The 16,129-nt window shown below is 32.0% G+C and overlaps 1 protein-coding gene across 1 annotated transcript; it reads left to right on the forward strand.

The window, feature by feature from the left end:
• Positions 1-4,870: 4,870 nt before the first annotated feature.
• Positions 4,871-10,435, forward strand: LOC112785965 (uncharacterized). The gene is made up of 5 exons (XM_025829413.3): positions 4,871-5,287; positions 5,974-7,112; positions 7,409-7,558; positions 7,806-7,991; positions 10,097-10,435. Exons 2-5 carry the CDS (start codon positions 6,024-6,026, stop codon positions 10,175-10,177), a joined length of 1,506 nt encoding a protein of 501 aa, XP_025685198.1. The 5' UTR covers positions 4,871-5,287; positions 5,974-6,023; the 3' UTR covers positions 10,178-10,435.
• Positions 10,436-16,129: the final 5,694 nt, after the last annotated feature.

Genomic DNA, 16,129 nt, shown 5'->3' on the forward strand with positions numbered 1-16,129 from the left:
TTTCCTAGTGCATTCCATATCTTAAACAAATGTTAAATAACACATTAATAAAATCATTAAATTGTATTATTTATATATATTTGTTAATATTTAGATTTGTATTTAGTGCATTCCATATTTAGATTTGTTGTCTAAAATATTTTATGATCATGTACGAATGGGCATATCATTGGTAAGTCTTTGATAACATGAAAGTTTGACTATGTTGCTTATATTGTTACGATATTTTTAATTCAATTTAAGCTATATTTCTGCTTAGTTTATTACTTATTACTATTCACATTATATTATGTACATGTATTATTTTAGTTGATGAGTTGATTTTGTGATACATAGAATGAGTTGACTTTATTTTGTGACACATAAAATGAATCATGTCGGTACTAGATACCTAGCTACTACTATGATCTAGTTTATTCAATTTGATTTAGGATGATGATTGGATTATTTCAATGTAAAGTGAACTTTTATAATTACTCGATACTCAATCATTACATAGATTAAGAAATTGTAAGATTATTAGTCAAGTCAATATATATGGTGGCTATTATTACTCAATAAAAATAGAAATAGCGAGACATTTTTTAAATATTAAAAATCCCTTCTTTCTCCCATAAGGGGAAAAAGAAAAAAGTGGAGATACTCTCATAGCATTTGCTTTTATACAAATGACCTTGAAATCTATATATTACACAAATGACCAAAAAGTAGCTCTAATTGAAAGCAATTCAGATTCTTGAGTTGCAAGAAAGAAAAATGAAAGAAAAAAGAAAAGAGTTGATGAATACCAAGAAAGTAATTGATGAGGCTAGAGAGAAATCTGAAAAATGCTTCAATATTGATTTTTGAAAATGGAATACAAGTCTTCTCATTAATATACTTACTCTCTATATATACAAGCCTAAACTGCTAGCACTAAGTCCCTACACTAGCTGAACTAACTAAATTAGCTTATAACAACCGAAATTGCTTCTAACAGAATCATAACTATACTGTATCAAATTTTGTCTCCTTTATTACAATACTATATATTTGCTTTGTCAATATGCCAGTTACTTGCTCATTTTTAGGGATATACACCACTTATAGTAAATTCTTATTTAGTTTGTCTCTCACAAATTCAATAACCAGTTGAAAATATTTTGTTTTATTTTGAGGAACTGAATTTACTGTTAATATTATAGCGCTTAAATTGTTATAAAAAATCATAAGAGATGTCATGAGTTCCATTTTCAGCAAGTCCTTAATACAGATGATATCAGCTTCACAAGAGGTAAGATTTTAAAATTCGAGTTAAATACTTTTTTTGTCCCTAACGTCTTGGGTTAAAATCAAAATCGTCCACGACGTCTTTTTTTATTTAAAATGATCCTAAACGTTAAATTTAGTATTAAAATCGTCCTTTTAAACATAATCTTTTAAATGGCATAAATATCTCTTCTCTGTTATTACTACCATCATCCCACCCCACCCCTTACCCCACCCCATCCCCACCTAAAACAGAAAAACAAAAAGTGAGAGAAAACAAAAGACACAGGGAACAAAAGAAGAGAGAAACAGAGAGGGAGAAAAATGAAAAAGAAAGGAAAAAGAGGGAGGTGACGATGGGGAAGAGTGCGGCCACTGCCGTCGCGTCGTGACGGTAGAGAAAGACAAGACGAGGAGATAAGAGAGAGAACGAGAAAAGAAAGACACAGAGAGGGAGAAGAAAGAAAAGGAAAGGGAGAAGAGGTAGGTGACGGCGAAAAAGAGTGTGGCGGCCGCCGTCACATCGTGAAAGAGATATGACAGTGGAAAAAAGTGCCACCATCGCATCATGATTAAGGTGGGAGCTGTTCTGTCGTCATCGAGCTCCATCACCATCGTTGACCTTCTAGTGGTGAGGGGATTTGCTCTTTTTTCTCTCTCGATCTGTTCCGTCTAAAGATTATCCGGGCAGGTTCGTTGATAGAATTCTGGGGCTCGGGGGGACTAGCCCTAAAAAAGAAAAAACCTAAATCACTTTGAACTTGTTTGAAAACTATTTGAATTTGAGAAAAAAATTTCTATTTTTCTTAAGAATAGAATTCATTTTTCTTTAAAATTTAATTTCATGGTTTGAAACATAGTTGTAAGAATTGGACTGCATTGGCCAGTCGGACTGAAAAACCGATGAACCGAATATAATACCGGTCTGATTGAACCATTTGACCGTGAAAACAAAGAATCAATAAACACCGGTTTGGAGTGGCCGGTTCGATTTAAAAAAAAAACCGCTCCAAAAACAGTGCCGTTTTAATGTTTTTTTTAAAAAGAAATCCCTAACCAAACTAGCCTAACCTTCGAAGACGTGAATGGTGAAGAACCCTCCCAGCCCTAAGTCCTAGCCTCACACACACACGACCGCCGGCAACTCTACCTCGTGTCGTCGGCTCCGTTTGTGGGTTGTCTGCCCTGCATCGTCGCATCTCCATGGCTCTGTGCTTCTCTCGTCGTCGTCGTCTCTGTGGCTCGTATCTGCTCTTTTTCTCTTTTCTCTGTCGCATTCTGCAACTAAGTGCATCAGGTATGTTTTTTTATTTATTTTTTTAGTTATTCAGCTATTGAGTTATAATTTGATGGAATGAGTAATTGATTAATGATTAATGATGTTGCTTGTATTAACAACCACCCTGGCCGTGTAACTCACGGAAGATGCCAATCAATTCCTCCAAATCTAACTGTTTTTTGCCATTGCACTTTCTTGTGTCCTGTTATAGCCAGAAAGTTTTTTTTTGAAAGAAAGAGCTCAACACTCAAAGTGGAGCATACAAGGACAGAGGTAAAATAAAAGATTAACTAACTCTTATGTCATCCCTGGCATAGCCATCAACAATATGTGTTAGTTACCACACCATTCCGTAGCACAAAGAAACGATTGTGTCGCACACTCTACAACGCCTGCTGTCTTGTTCTGGCAGTTACATCATTTTTCCATAGCCAAACGTTCCATATAACTGAAAAGAACCCAACTAACCAGTACTTGCAGACCTCCTATCTCATAGGCATGGATCTCCAACTCTCAAAGTGATCTTTCAAGGTGCCGGGGGCTGTCCACACCTGACCAAATTCCGTGATCCATACACACCACACCTGCTAAAAAAACTCACAAGCAACCAACAGGTGATGAACACTTTCAACTGCTTTCTTACACAACACGCACAAATTATCATGTGGTCACAAAATACCCAACCTACTAAGCCAGTCCTTTGTGTTGACCCGGCCAATCAGAGCAAACCAAGTGAACAACTCAACTCTAGGTGGAACTAATCCTCTCCAAATTTCTTTTGTGAATCTGTAACTCAGAATCTCCTCATCCAGAGTCACTTCCTGCAAAACCTGCACAAATGAGTTAGTCGTATAAACACCTTCCTTTTCAAATTTTTACACCACTCTATCTTGCACTTCTGCTATCAGTCTAACAGATTGCAAGGCATGCAGCAACTGATCTAAAGTTTCTGATTCCCACTGGCGGAGCTTTCGCCTCCACTGAAAATGCCATACCCACCCTATCCCATCTCAAAACCCACAATCCCCAATTGGTGATCCTTTTTGGCTTGAAATCAATAAGAGTTTCGGATAAGAGTCTTTCATCTTTCCTATTTGGAGCCATGTATCCTCCCAAAATCTGGTAGTCCTGCCATCCCCTACCTCAATAGTGAGGCCATTAATCATCTTCTGCCTTACTTGTTGCTCATTTATTTGTAGTTGATATATGTCTCTCCATGGACCCTCTCTCACTGGTAAAGTCTGAGTAGATAACAACTGATTTGGGTTCAATATATTGCAAAAACACACAATTTTCTTTCACAGTGGACAATCTTCTTTTGAGAAACGCCACCACCATTTAAACAGTAAAGCAGTATTACGAATCACTACATCACCCACTCCTAACCCTCCTAATTTCTTTGGTATCTGGATCATCTCCCACTTTACAAAAGCTGTGCCAGGTTGTCCGTCATCTTTCTCCCAAAAGAATCTCCTCTGCAGAGAAATAATTCTTCAAGCAAAGGTTGATCATCCATTAACAACCTATTAGATGATGAAATTAGCTACATTAATAAAGTTTTCTTGTAGCAATAACATGTTCAATGTCTTAGCTACCTCGATTCTCTGCAAAAATACATATAATGTAAGACAAGGTCTTCATCTAAATTAGTAAAACCATGATACGATTTCTCAACAATAATATATTAAAACAGAGATCTTCACCCATGAAGATGCTACCTATCCAATTCTGCATCAATATGAATTCATAAGTGTTTCTTCAAAGCATGAGCATGAACTCTGATGTGAAAAAGCAAGATTTCTCGCTGATTTTCAGAACATATATCAAAATAGGATTTAGTAAACAAGTGTAGCCAAAATCAAATGCCTCAAAAGTTCAAAAATGATACTGTTTATTAGCATTATTGATGAACTTAAATCAAAACAATCCAATGCCTATAATGAATTTGAATAGTTATGGCATGTGGAAGAATCATTGATAATGTATAAGTATGCAAAATGTATAAAGAAGATTTGTATTTTAAATTTTAATTTTAAATTTTTTATTATATTATATTTTTTATTTACATAAGATCAGTTTTGTCGGTTTAATTAGTAATTTATTGATTGACTTAGTAAATTAATGAATCAGTAATTTGTTCGGTTTGATAATTGGTTCAGTTTTAACTTTTAACAGTTATAGTTTGAATTTTAAAATAATTTTATTATATTAATAGAATGAAATTTAATTTTTTAGTTTGGAACAATTTTTATATAATTTTTTAAATATTTGACGTATTAAATTTATCTGGTGTGAAAATTATTTTTAAATAAAAAATAAAAATTGAAATTCTAAAAAAAATTCAAGTTATTTTTTTTATTTGTTCCAAAACAAAGAAATTTTTTTTTAGATAATTCTAATTCGGTTTCCAAGCAAGCTCTCATTCACAGCGCCTCCGTTCTCGATTCTCCATTTTCATCGCTCATCACTAATCACTCATCACTTTTTTTCTCCCACACACTCAAAATCTCACGCAATGTCCACCATTCACAACGCCTCAAGCTCCTGCTCCGCCGTCCGCGATTAACTGCGCCTGGAGCTCCGCCGTCCGCGATTAACTGCGACTGGAGCTCCGCCGTTAACGATTCACTGCGCCTCAAGCTCAGTCGTCTCTCCGTCTCGAGCATCGCCGCCTTCGTCTGGACAGCGTCGTGGCCGACCAGCCGTGTCTTCTCCGGGCTCTGTGGTTTCGCTGTCCTCTTCTCCAGCCGTCCCCTTCGTGTACCATTTTCTGCTTCTATATTCTTTGTTTTTTCTTGTTGTCCCTGTAAGCTCTGATATCACTGTTGAAATTTCTTTCTTGAGGCGGTTATTAATTTATATTTTTTTGTCCTTTGTTTAATTTAATTTCAGTGTCTTTAGAAGTTAAAAGCAGAAAATTTTGAAAGGTCAACAATGTTATGAATGACTATGTAATGTTTTAATTGAGACTATGTTATGTTCTATGTCATTGGATTTATGATTTTATTGAGGCTTTTTACGTTAGATTTATGTTCTCATTGAGGCTTATGTTATTGTTGATGGATGGAATTGTTATGTATGCTGGATAGTTGATGAGATTGTATAAATTTATGGTTTCCTTCATGAGGTGCAGTATTGGAAGATTGGAACACTTTGTTTGCATGTGCTTATAAATTTCTTACTTCAAAAATATTCAGTAGCATTATATTATATATTACAGATAACATTCCTCTGCTGCGTTGTGATGTAGTTATTGCCATTTAGGCTGTGCTTGTTCTTTTTTTTTTCCGTTTCTTTTTCTTTCCTTTTGTTTTCTGACACCAAAAATATATATTGCAACATATTCAGATTGATTTAGTTTCCCATACTTAAAAGTCACACTCAGTTTATTTTTTTATTAATTCGATCACCATAACAAATTAATAAAGTATTTTTTATTGTTTCAGGTATTTCATGTTGAAAAATTGCGAAGAAAGGATTTTGTATCAAATTGCCAATGAGAGGAATCATTGGAGTAAGGCTCCAAACCCCCACCATCTCTAATGCCACTAGGAACACTCTAGCACATTTTTCCACCTCTTCTGGTTTTGGTGGTGGCAGCGGCAGCGGTAGTGGTCGAGGTCGTGGAGGCTCTGGTTTGGGAGGACCATTTGGATTCAATGAGAGCTCTCCAGGAAAGCCCAATTCTGGTGATCCTAAATCTGAAGCACCAGAGTTGCCTTCTCCCCCATCTCCGGTTTCTGGTCGCGGACACGGTCATGGTAGGCCAGCCCCTCCGTCAGGCATGCCTTCTTTCTCGTCATTCATGTCCTACATAAAACAGCCATCTGCTGGTCGTGGTCGTGGTGGTCCGTTACCATCCCATATCCAACAAAATTCCCAGAAGCAGCCTGATTCTGAGCCAAAGAAACCCGTTTTCTTCAAAAGAGAGGAAGATGATGATTATGTTGGTGCTGGTGCTGGTGCTTCTTCAGATGTTTTGACACCAAAAGCACCAATTTTTAGCAGTAGTGATGGTGAGAGTGATCAAAAGAACCTTCCTGGAGGCATAGTAGGCGTGTTGTCTGGAAGTGGACGTGGGAAGCCCCAGCAGCAGCCCAATCAAAGGACTCAAGTTTCCCAAGAGAATAGGCATATCCGTGCTCAGCGAGCTCCAGGCAGTGGTGTTAGTGATCGTCGTGCTCCTGCTGCTGCTGCTGCACCATCTGATTCTGTGCCTAAGAGACAGCCAATGCAAAGTGTTGATGATGCAGTGAATGTTGCACGGAGGATTCTGTTGCAACGGGATAATGCAGATGTTGCTGGAAGAGGAAGAGGTGGCTTTGGTCGAGGCAGGGGTGGAGGTCGGGGGAGAGGAGGATTTAGAGTGGGTGACTTGGAGGAAAGGGGTGATCGGGATAAGGATGAAGAGGATTCCGCCTCAGAGATGTTTCTTGGAGATGATGCAGACGGCGAGAGGTTTGCCCAGCGGGTTGGGCCTGACATCATGAATCAATTGACTGCAGGTTTTGAGGAGATGGCTAATAGTGTTTTCCCCTCACCATTGGAGGATGAGTATTTGGAAGCATTTGACACCAATTGTGCTGTAAGTGGTTAGCTACCACTGTCATTCTGAATTTGTTGAGAAATGATCAAAAGTAGTTCAATGAATCAAGGTGAAACTTTCCAGCTTAGCTGGATTTATTGGAAGGGCATAAAGAAGTGGATTGAGTTAATTGAATTGTTATTAGGAAACTCGTTGGCCTTGATTCAACTATCTCAGAAGAAATTAAGAACAATGGCTTTCTTAGGGAAAAATTTTATGCTAACCCTCTGTTCCATGTTTAGTCTGCATATTACAGTATTTGACTGTTCTCTGTTGTTTTATTTTTTTTATGGCAGATTGAATTTGAGCCAGAATATTTGATGGGTGAGTTTGATCAGAACCCAGATATTGATGAGAAAGAACCTATTCCACTTCGGGATGCACTCGAGAAGATGAAGCCCTTCTTGATGGCATATGAAGGGATTCAAAGTCAAGAAGAGTGGGAGGTATGCTGTATTAGTAATCTTATCTATGATTGAGGGCTACTAGAAATTACGTAACGTGCCAAAGTTTTGAGTTTTGACAATTAGTTTGGTTTCCAAATTTCTAATAACTCACTTTTTTCCCCTTGATTAATATGTACATTTAGATAACTGCTGTATTACTTCTTTTCCTTTGAAGTAATTGTCTGCTTTATGTTTCTGTATTTATTCACACTTGTTTTTTGCTTCTCTGATATTCATATCCTACTAGGAAATAATGGAAGAGACAATGGCGAGAGTTCCTTTGCTGAAAAAGATCGTTGATCACTACAGTGGACCAGATAGGGTAACTGCAAAGAAGCAAAATGAAGAATTAGAAAGAGTTGCTAGCACTCTTCCTAAAAGTGCACCATCTTCGGTGAAGCAATTTACTAACCGTGCTGTCATCTCTCTACAGGTTTGGAAACTGTAACTACTGGATGGCAAGTTACTTTTTGTTTTAGGCATTGAACTGTAGATCCTATTGAGTTTGTCTCTTACAGTCTTACGTTGGTAGTCTCATAAGTTCATATTATGGAATTCATCATAAGTATTTATAAAGAAAGTAATTAGCAAATAATAATAAATGGTTCTAATTGTAGATTTGCAGTACAACCAAAAACATTCTATTAGCTACAAATATAGTAGAAAAGCAATTCGATAGTATATCTTATCCAAAGTCGAATGCAGTAATGGAATCATTTCTCAGCATTTTTGTAGTGTACTGCAGAATGGTTCAAACAATGAGGGTTTTTTTTTTTTGTCACACTTTGAAGACTTCTAAGTCCTAAAGTATGAAATATCACCATAGAGATGGTATACATGGTTGATATACAAAGACCAAAATACCATACTTTTCTGAAATGTAAAGTGGGAAAAAACAAGTCTTATTCCAATAAATGGGGTTGGCAGCATGAATTAAATGACGTCATTGTGTCATGTCATTTGCCTGAAGTCTATTTGTATTTACATCTCTCTCAACCATCTTATTTCTTAACCCTTAGCCGCTGATGTATTTCTTATTTGATATAACCTCCTGTCCCGATACTTTACTGGTCTTATCCCAACATGTTAAACCACATAATATGTGAATAAATCATCTTTTCAACAATAGGCATCACACCAACTTTCTCACTCATGCCCTCAGACCAATAGACTCCCAAAAGATCTGTTTCTTGTTTTGTTACCACCACTTTTATCGCCTTAGTCATCTTATACTTTTTCAGTTTTCTCTATTTTTTGTATTCCGTCATAGAGAACAATCTTTGAAATTTCCTTTTACATTCATCTTCTCTTGCATACTTCTGTCCAACCATCGTGATTCTTTATATCTTGTTCCAGCACCTCGTTTCTCCGAAGGTTTCTTTTGCTACTTTTCTGATCACTTCATCACGTATGCCATCTCATCTTATCTTCCTTTTTCTTCTACCTGTTTTTGGAAATCTCTTTATTTCTCACCTTTCATTAGCCACCACCTAATCATTGGGTTCCTTTATTGATGACTTCTTGTCACTTTTTGCTGGAGTCGAAGAGCACACTATTTTTTTGTTTTGTTTTTTGATACAGTAGGGTTACTGTGATTCTTCTTACCAGCATTTTCAACCACATTGACAAAAGAAATTGATTATTTTGCAGTTAGTCCAAGAAAAAATCGACTTACCCACTTTATATGTCAGAAGATGTTTGTCTCGTTTCTTAAAATTGGTGTTTGTTAGGAAACGCGAAGGTTGAAAAAAAATCCTAAAATTATTTTGCCTTATGTGTTGATTATCTCAAAACCATTTACCTTGTGGATCCCTTCATATCTGCACTCATCCTTCCCCCACATGTCGATTTGAGTCTTCCAAGGAAATCTTGTCTACCAATGGCATGTTTTGAATTAGATCTTGTAGATCTTCCAAAAACTTTGCCTGTGTTGTTTTTCCAAACTGACTTGTGATACATGTGCACTAATCACATGAAAGGCCTCCCCATTAATCATCATTTTAGTTGCGATGATTTGATCACCCATCCGTTTAACCTCTTATCACATCAGTCTTCAAATGCTTATCAACAGGAATACCTATTCCATTTCTATTCTTCACAAGTTTCTAGCATGTTGCTCTTGGGCAACAACCAAACCTTAGCACAATTCCGTGTTTGATCTATGTCATTGAGTTTCAACAGAGTTTTAGGTAACCTCCTCTTTTATGTGGCTTTGGAACCTACTATGTAAGATACTGACATAAGCCAGAGTTTTGATTAAATGAAAAAAGGACAAGGAATAGAAGTTTTCCTTGGACTTTGAATGATATGTTAATGTTAATCCATACATGATTTTGCATGCGTTTGAATTATATATGTGCAGTATGTATATGACGTATGTCTTTGTTAATGCATAATAATACAAGACTGCAAATCATATGTATGCCTGTGGTGGGGAAATTACATAAATGATGCACCACCATATGTAGCATGCTTGATTCTCTTGCTTTCTATGTAGCATGTTTATGTTAATGTTTGGATTGGAACATGATGATGCAGAGCAATCCAGGATGGGGGTTCGACAAGAAATGCCATTTCATGGATAAACTAGTTTGGGAGGTATCTCAACATTACAAATGATGAGTTATAATTTGCTCTTTTCAATTTTAAACCTTTTACATGATAGATGTCAACTTTTTGAGGTGTACAATGCTATGCGGATTAATCAACTTTTGCCTTAATTATCGTTAGTTTATAAGATCTCTCAACACTTGAAAGAAATGGAGAATATTAGACAACTTTGGCCTTGTTTCATTTGAGTTCTTTCTTTTCTTTTAAATAACTGTTACCATTCTTGTAATAATAATTCGAATGATATTTATTATTTATTTTGTAGCATGGTTGCGTGATGTTATTAGACGGATATTATATAATTTTTAGTTTGTTTTAGACTATTAGATGAATATTGAATTTCTAGTATTGTAATCAGCAGCTCATGCATCATATAATTCTTCGTTTGGATAATGGATAAACTACTATGTAAGAGTTCAATGTATTAGTTCAATGTATTTAGATATAAAAGAAATTAGTGAGCTATTTATCCATCAGAAGTTCGAGGAGGTTTCGTCAACTCTACGGGTACATATGGTGGTATAAAAGGATTTTTTTGTTTTCATTTAGTTTCAATATATCAAATATATCTTTGAACGTTTATATATTTAACTTTAGTTCTTTCTCTTTATGAAAAAGGTTGTGTTTTACGAATACCTGTTAATAATAATGGATATCAACTTGTCAAGGGAAGGCTTCGTGGATTTACATAGTTGATATGCTAATCTCTTCTTAATCTTTGTTTTTATTAGGCATAAAAAAAATTCCTTACATGATGTATAAGGTTTAGTCATTAATTTAAGTGTGTTTCTCACCATGCGTCATTTATGACATTGTATAACATTGATAACAATCGTCTAGCCGGTATAATTCGGTATATATGATGAATCTTGATAGGATCCATTCCCTCTAAAAGCGTATGATTTAAAATAGGGTTTAAATCAAGTGAGCTGTTAGGATTTCTAGTGTTCTACTAGGGTTTTCAATGCTCTAACTAGGGCTACTAAATTTCGAACCCTTTTTCAGCATCTACTGTTATCAACGATTTTTCTTTAGCCTCTCCTGGTCTTAACTTAGTGACACCATGGAGATAGAGTAGGGGAATCTCATCATCATATTTTGGAGAATGAGGAGGATGAAGGATTAATTTGTTTGTAGAAGGATATTTCTAAAAGAATGGATGCTTGTTCTAAAGAGTCTTATTGGAAGGTTGTTTGCCGAAAACAAAATCCTTCTCACTTGGCACCTTAGACAACGTAGTACAGGTTATTTGGGGGAGACATGGTAGTTTCAGTGTAACTAACTTGAGGAATCACTAATTTGGAGATAAATATTGATTTGGTCGTTAAGGTTTGGAGTCAATGAAAATCGCCTTTAACCTTTGTTTTTTCAATTCAACATGATTGTTAACGTTGCATTTCGAATTAAAATCGTCCTTTTAAAAGTTTTGATGATGAGGACGAGGATCCTGAAAAGTGTTCGGATGTGATTAAGATTTCTTCTAACAACGATAGTTGATGTTTGGGAGTTGAAGATGTGACTTCTAAGAGTTTTTTTTGTGTTAGTCTAACTTTTGTGTTTAGTTAGTCTCTCACTTTTGACTAGATTTGAGAGAGTAGAATGTATATAGTTGACTAGGTTAGTTTTCGAGCGTCAGTCTAGGACCTTCCTATATGGCCCAGGGTTTGGAATGTTGATTATGTATATAGTAACAAGATGTGAAGAGTTGTACGTTAACTTATGACCTATATATATATATATATATATATATATATATATATATATATATATATATATATATATATATATATATATATGATGTATGTTATTTCTATTTCTGATATTTATGTTATTTTGTCGTACTTATTTAACTATTTCTTTTTTTAAAAAAAAATTTCAGAAATTCGTTTGTGTGCTAATATGGTTACAGGCTCAATAATAAATATTTAATTAATTTAAAAAAATTAATAACACTTAGTTTCCAGTATATGACATACTGAGAATTGGATTATTACATTAAACCGCCCAACACTTTTAGAAAGGGCTCCAATTGATTATATATTGAAACAAGAGAGCCTGAAAAGGCTGAAAGACACATACATATCAATAAAATTGTTTTATTACCAGATTATTTTTTTTAAATATATTTTTATTTATTTGGTCTTAACAATTTCAATTTAAATGTTGTTATCAATACAATACATTTTGCGTAGAAACCTTTTCTGTTTCTTTGGTCTTATATTGCCCTTACAAAATCAAAAATAGTAAATGGTCAATTTCGTTTTTAAAAAAGTACTCATTTTTTAAATTAATTTTAAAAAAAATTAATTAAATTTATTTTTCAAATATTTTAAATTAATTATATTAATGCTTTTATCATTTTTGTTACTAACAATATTAACATTTATTAATTTGACACGTTAAGTTATATCATACTGTCTATAGTACTACTTAACAATCCTAATTAATCGTTAATATGATAAATTTATATAAATAGATTAAATTAATTTTAAATTGAGAGAGATCTTGAAACATTAAAATTTTTTAATTTAAAATTAATTTAATCTAATTTTATAAATATATTATATTAATAATCAATTAAAATTATTAAATATGTATTGTGAATTTGTAATGTCACTTAACATATCATTTATTTATATTTTTCAATGATTAGTTTGAAAAATAAATAATATTTCAATGGCGAATTTTACCACTTACTTAAATTAGAAAAGGTAATGTCTATTTTTTATCTTTGATATCTGAGTCAATATGACTTTTTAAGTTTTCAAAATGACAAAACTAAGTCTTCTATTTTCAAAAAAGTGTCTTTTATTTATTAGTTCCTGAAGTACTTCGTCTTATAACTATTAACGAGGTACTAATATGAATGCCATGCTAATGCGAGCTATAATAACTAGTTGCCATTGTATCTTTTTAATTGTGGTCAATATCATATTTGAAATTGGTTTATGTAATTAATCTCCATCAATTTTGAATATTATATTGATTAAAATTAAAAAAATCTTATATTATTGACAGATGTGAGAGAAATTTGACCAGGGACTAATAAAAGTCGCATTTTCCAAATGTGGGGTACTTATTAATATACAATTTTAAAGTGTTACGGAACAAATTGATTCATCAAACTAATTTTAAGGCGTCAAAATCAGTATTACTTCCGAAGGTCGTTTATTAACTACAAAAAATTGCAACAAAAGCAACAATTTTATATGCGGGAAGCCACTTATAGATACAAATTTCGAATTTTTTAAATAAATAAAATAAATTTATTATTTTTACATATATATTTTAAAATTAATTATATTTTTTTATTCTATTACTTATTTCGTTTATGTTACAAAAAAATTGTTCGCAAATGAGATCAATATCGTTTATATTGCAAACCTTTTTTGTAAAAATAATTAATGAAATAAGTAATGAAATGCACAATGTAGTATAAATTATATGTAACAAAACTATATTATTTATTTTATTTGTAGTATAAATTATATGTAAACAAAATAAGTAATGAAATGCACAATGTAATTAACTTAAAAATACATAGATGTGAAAATGATGAATTTATTTTATTTATTTAAAATTTTTTTAAATTTTACAAAAAATAATTAAATAATTATTTAAAAATATATGCAATAAATATAGTGAATTTTGATTTTAATAAAAAATAAAAGTGTTTTAATCTTCTAATTATACTTTAAAAAAATTATATTAGAATTTAATTTTTAAAGTAGAGAGATTAATATATTTGATGAAAAAAATTGAAAAATTAATATATTTGATGAAAAAAATTGAAAAATAAAGTTTATTTTTTTCAAAAAGAATTTTGAAGTACCTTCCATTCACATATCAATCCAACTCGATGTAAATATATGAAAATAAAAAAACATATATATTCAATTCAATTTCATTCGATTCTTTTAGTTACAGATCGAATCAATATTTTAGTCAAATTCGATTCAATCCGAATCATGTGTATAATTTTAGTTGTTTTGTTATAGTTTTAACTCTTGCGAATTTTTTTTATTTATTGTGAGTTTTAAAGTATTATTTTTGACTCAATGTTTGGGTTCTTAATATTTAAATCATCTTATTTAAGTTTTTAACGTTTTAAAATTAGTTTAATATTGTCCTGTTTTTAGGGATCTGTTAATTTTGAGAATCCAAAATTATAATGAGTATTTTAGTCATTTTTTGTAATAGGAATATTATAGTTATTTTTTATAAAAAATATTAATTTAGATAAATTAAAAATTTGATTCATCAATTTTTTAGCCAAATCGATTTGTCTAATCTAATTATAATAGCAATAATATAATTTAATTGATTACATATATTAAAATTTAATTATTAAAAAATATTTTAAAAAAATATTTTAAATATTAAGTAACTCTTATAATAAAAAAGTTATGCTCAAATTCATGATAAGATTATCGTATCCTTTTTAAGAGAAATAAAAAATTAAAGTAATCTAATTTTCATAGAATTTCACTCTTAGATATCAAGTATAAAATTTCAATAAAACTAGAAAGAATCGGCGGTGTATGGTGTAAAATAAATAAATAAAAAAAATAAATATAAAATAAAAAATATAAATAAAAGACTCTAATATTAATGTTCATTAATATTATTATCTCACTATAATAGAAATGATTTATATATATTTATTAATATTATATATGTTGTAGCTTATATATTATTGTAGTATACTTATATAAGAAAAGAGAAAAAAATATTTTTGTTGTTGTTGTAAAATAAATAAATAAATAAATAAATATAAAATAAAAATATAAATAAAAGATTCTAGTATTAATATTCATTAATACTATCATCTTACTATAATAGAAGTATTTTATATATTTATTAATATTATATATATTATAACTTAAATCCATGGCGAGATAGAAAAAAGAGAGAATTTTTATATTATTGTAGTGTATACATGCAACAAGTTTAAATATTCAAACTTCATTAAATTTCAATTTGTCTTGAAAAGTTAAATCATTCTATGTTAAAAAATAAGAGTGTTCATGGATCGAATTTGATCCACATATCCACATTATTTATCCGAATCTGATTCGAAAAATGCGGATATGGATTCAATCCGTACACTAATAGAATCGGATTGCTGATTTTGTGCAGGTATCCATATATCCGATCTGCATATTCGTGTATTCGCAAAAATAAAAAAATAAATAAATAAATATTCTTTTTATATTTTATTTCAACTAATAATTATCATATATGTTATATTGTTATGTCATTTTAATTTATTATTTAAGAAATATATGTTTAATATTTTTTTAAGAGTAAACATATTTAAAAGAATAAAAAAATGAATTGTATTAATAATTTTTTTAATAAAAATAAAATTTTAAAAATATTTTTATATTTTACAAATATATTTGACATTCGATCTGATCTACAAATATGCAGATAAAATTAGATATATAAAATCTAAACTTAAAAATTCCCAATATTAGATCCAATTCAATAATTTTAACGCGGATCGAATTAAAATTTTGGTCCAATCTAATCCGATCCAATCCTCGTTGAATTTATTGAGATTTAAAATAATAGTTAGTTTAATAGAAGATAATAGTCGTATTAGTTTATAAAATAATAACTATTCCCTAGTCACCAGAAAATAAATTAAATAACTTGTCGTTCCAATTTCCGATTCATACAATCATACCTTAACCCTTAACCCTGACCCACACGGTTACACTCTTCAATCCTCAAACCTCACATCCCTTCTCTGCTATTTATATCACACATCTTTCAATTCCATTCCAATCACCACAATACACTTTTCATCATTCTCACCAGTCTCACGTACGTCCAATGACTTATACTACGCATTTCCAACTTCCTTTTCTCCATTACTTTCTTGTTATTCTCTTCACGGCTGCAACCGCCACGTTCTTGCAACTGCCGCCTGTTGAAGCAGCTGATGGGGGCGGA

This window comes from Arachis hypogaea, chromosome 1, assembly GCF_003086295.3.
Source record: "Arachis hypogaea cultivar Tifrunner chromosome 1, arahy.Tifrunner.gnm2.J5K5, whole genome shotgun sequence".
Taxonomy (NCBI): domain Eukaryota; kingdom Viridiplantae; phylum Streptophyta; class Magnoliopsida; order Fabales; family Fabaceae; genus Arachis; species Arachis hypogaea.

What these genes read in the sequence shown, in the direction of transcription:
- LOC112785965 (XM_025829413.3), top strand. Translation starts at nt 6,024, where the DNA reads ATGAGAGGAATCATTGGAGTAAGGCTCCAAACCCCCACCATCTCTAAT. An exon ending in CATTTGACACCAATTGTGCT is followed by an intron (nt 7,113 to 7,408) that starts GTAAGTGGTTAG and finishes TTTTTATGGCAG; the next exon opens with ATTGAATTTGAGCCAGAATA. An exon ending in AAAGTCAAGAAGAGTGGGAG is followed by an intron (nt 7,559 to 7,805) that starts GTATGCTGTATT and finishes ATATCCTACTAG; the next exon opens with GAAATAATGGAAGAGACAAT.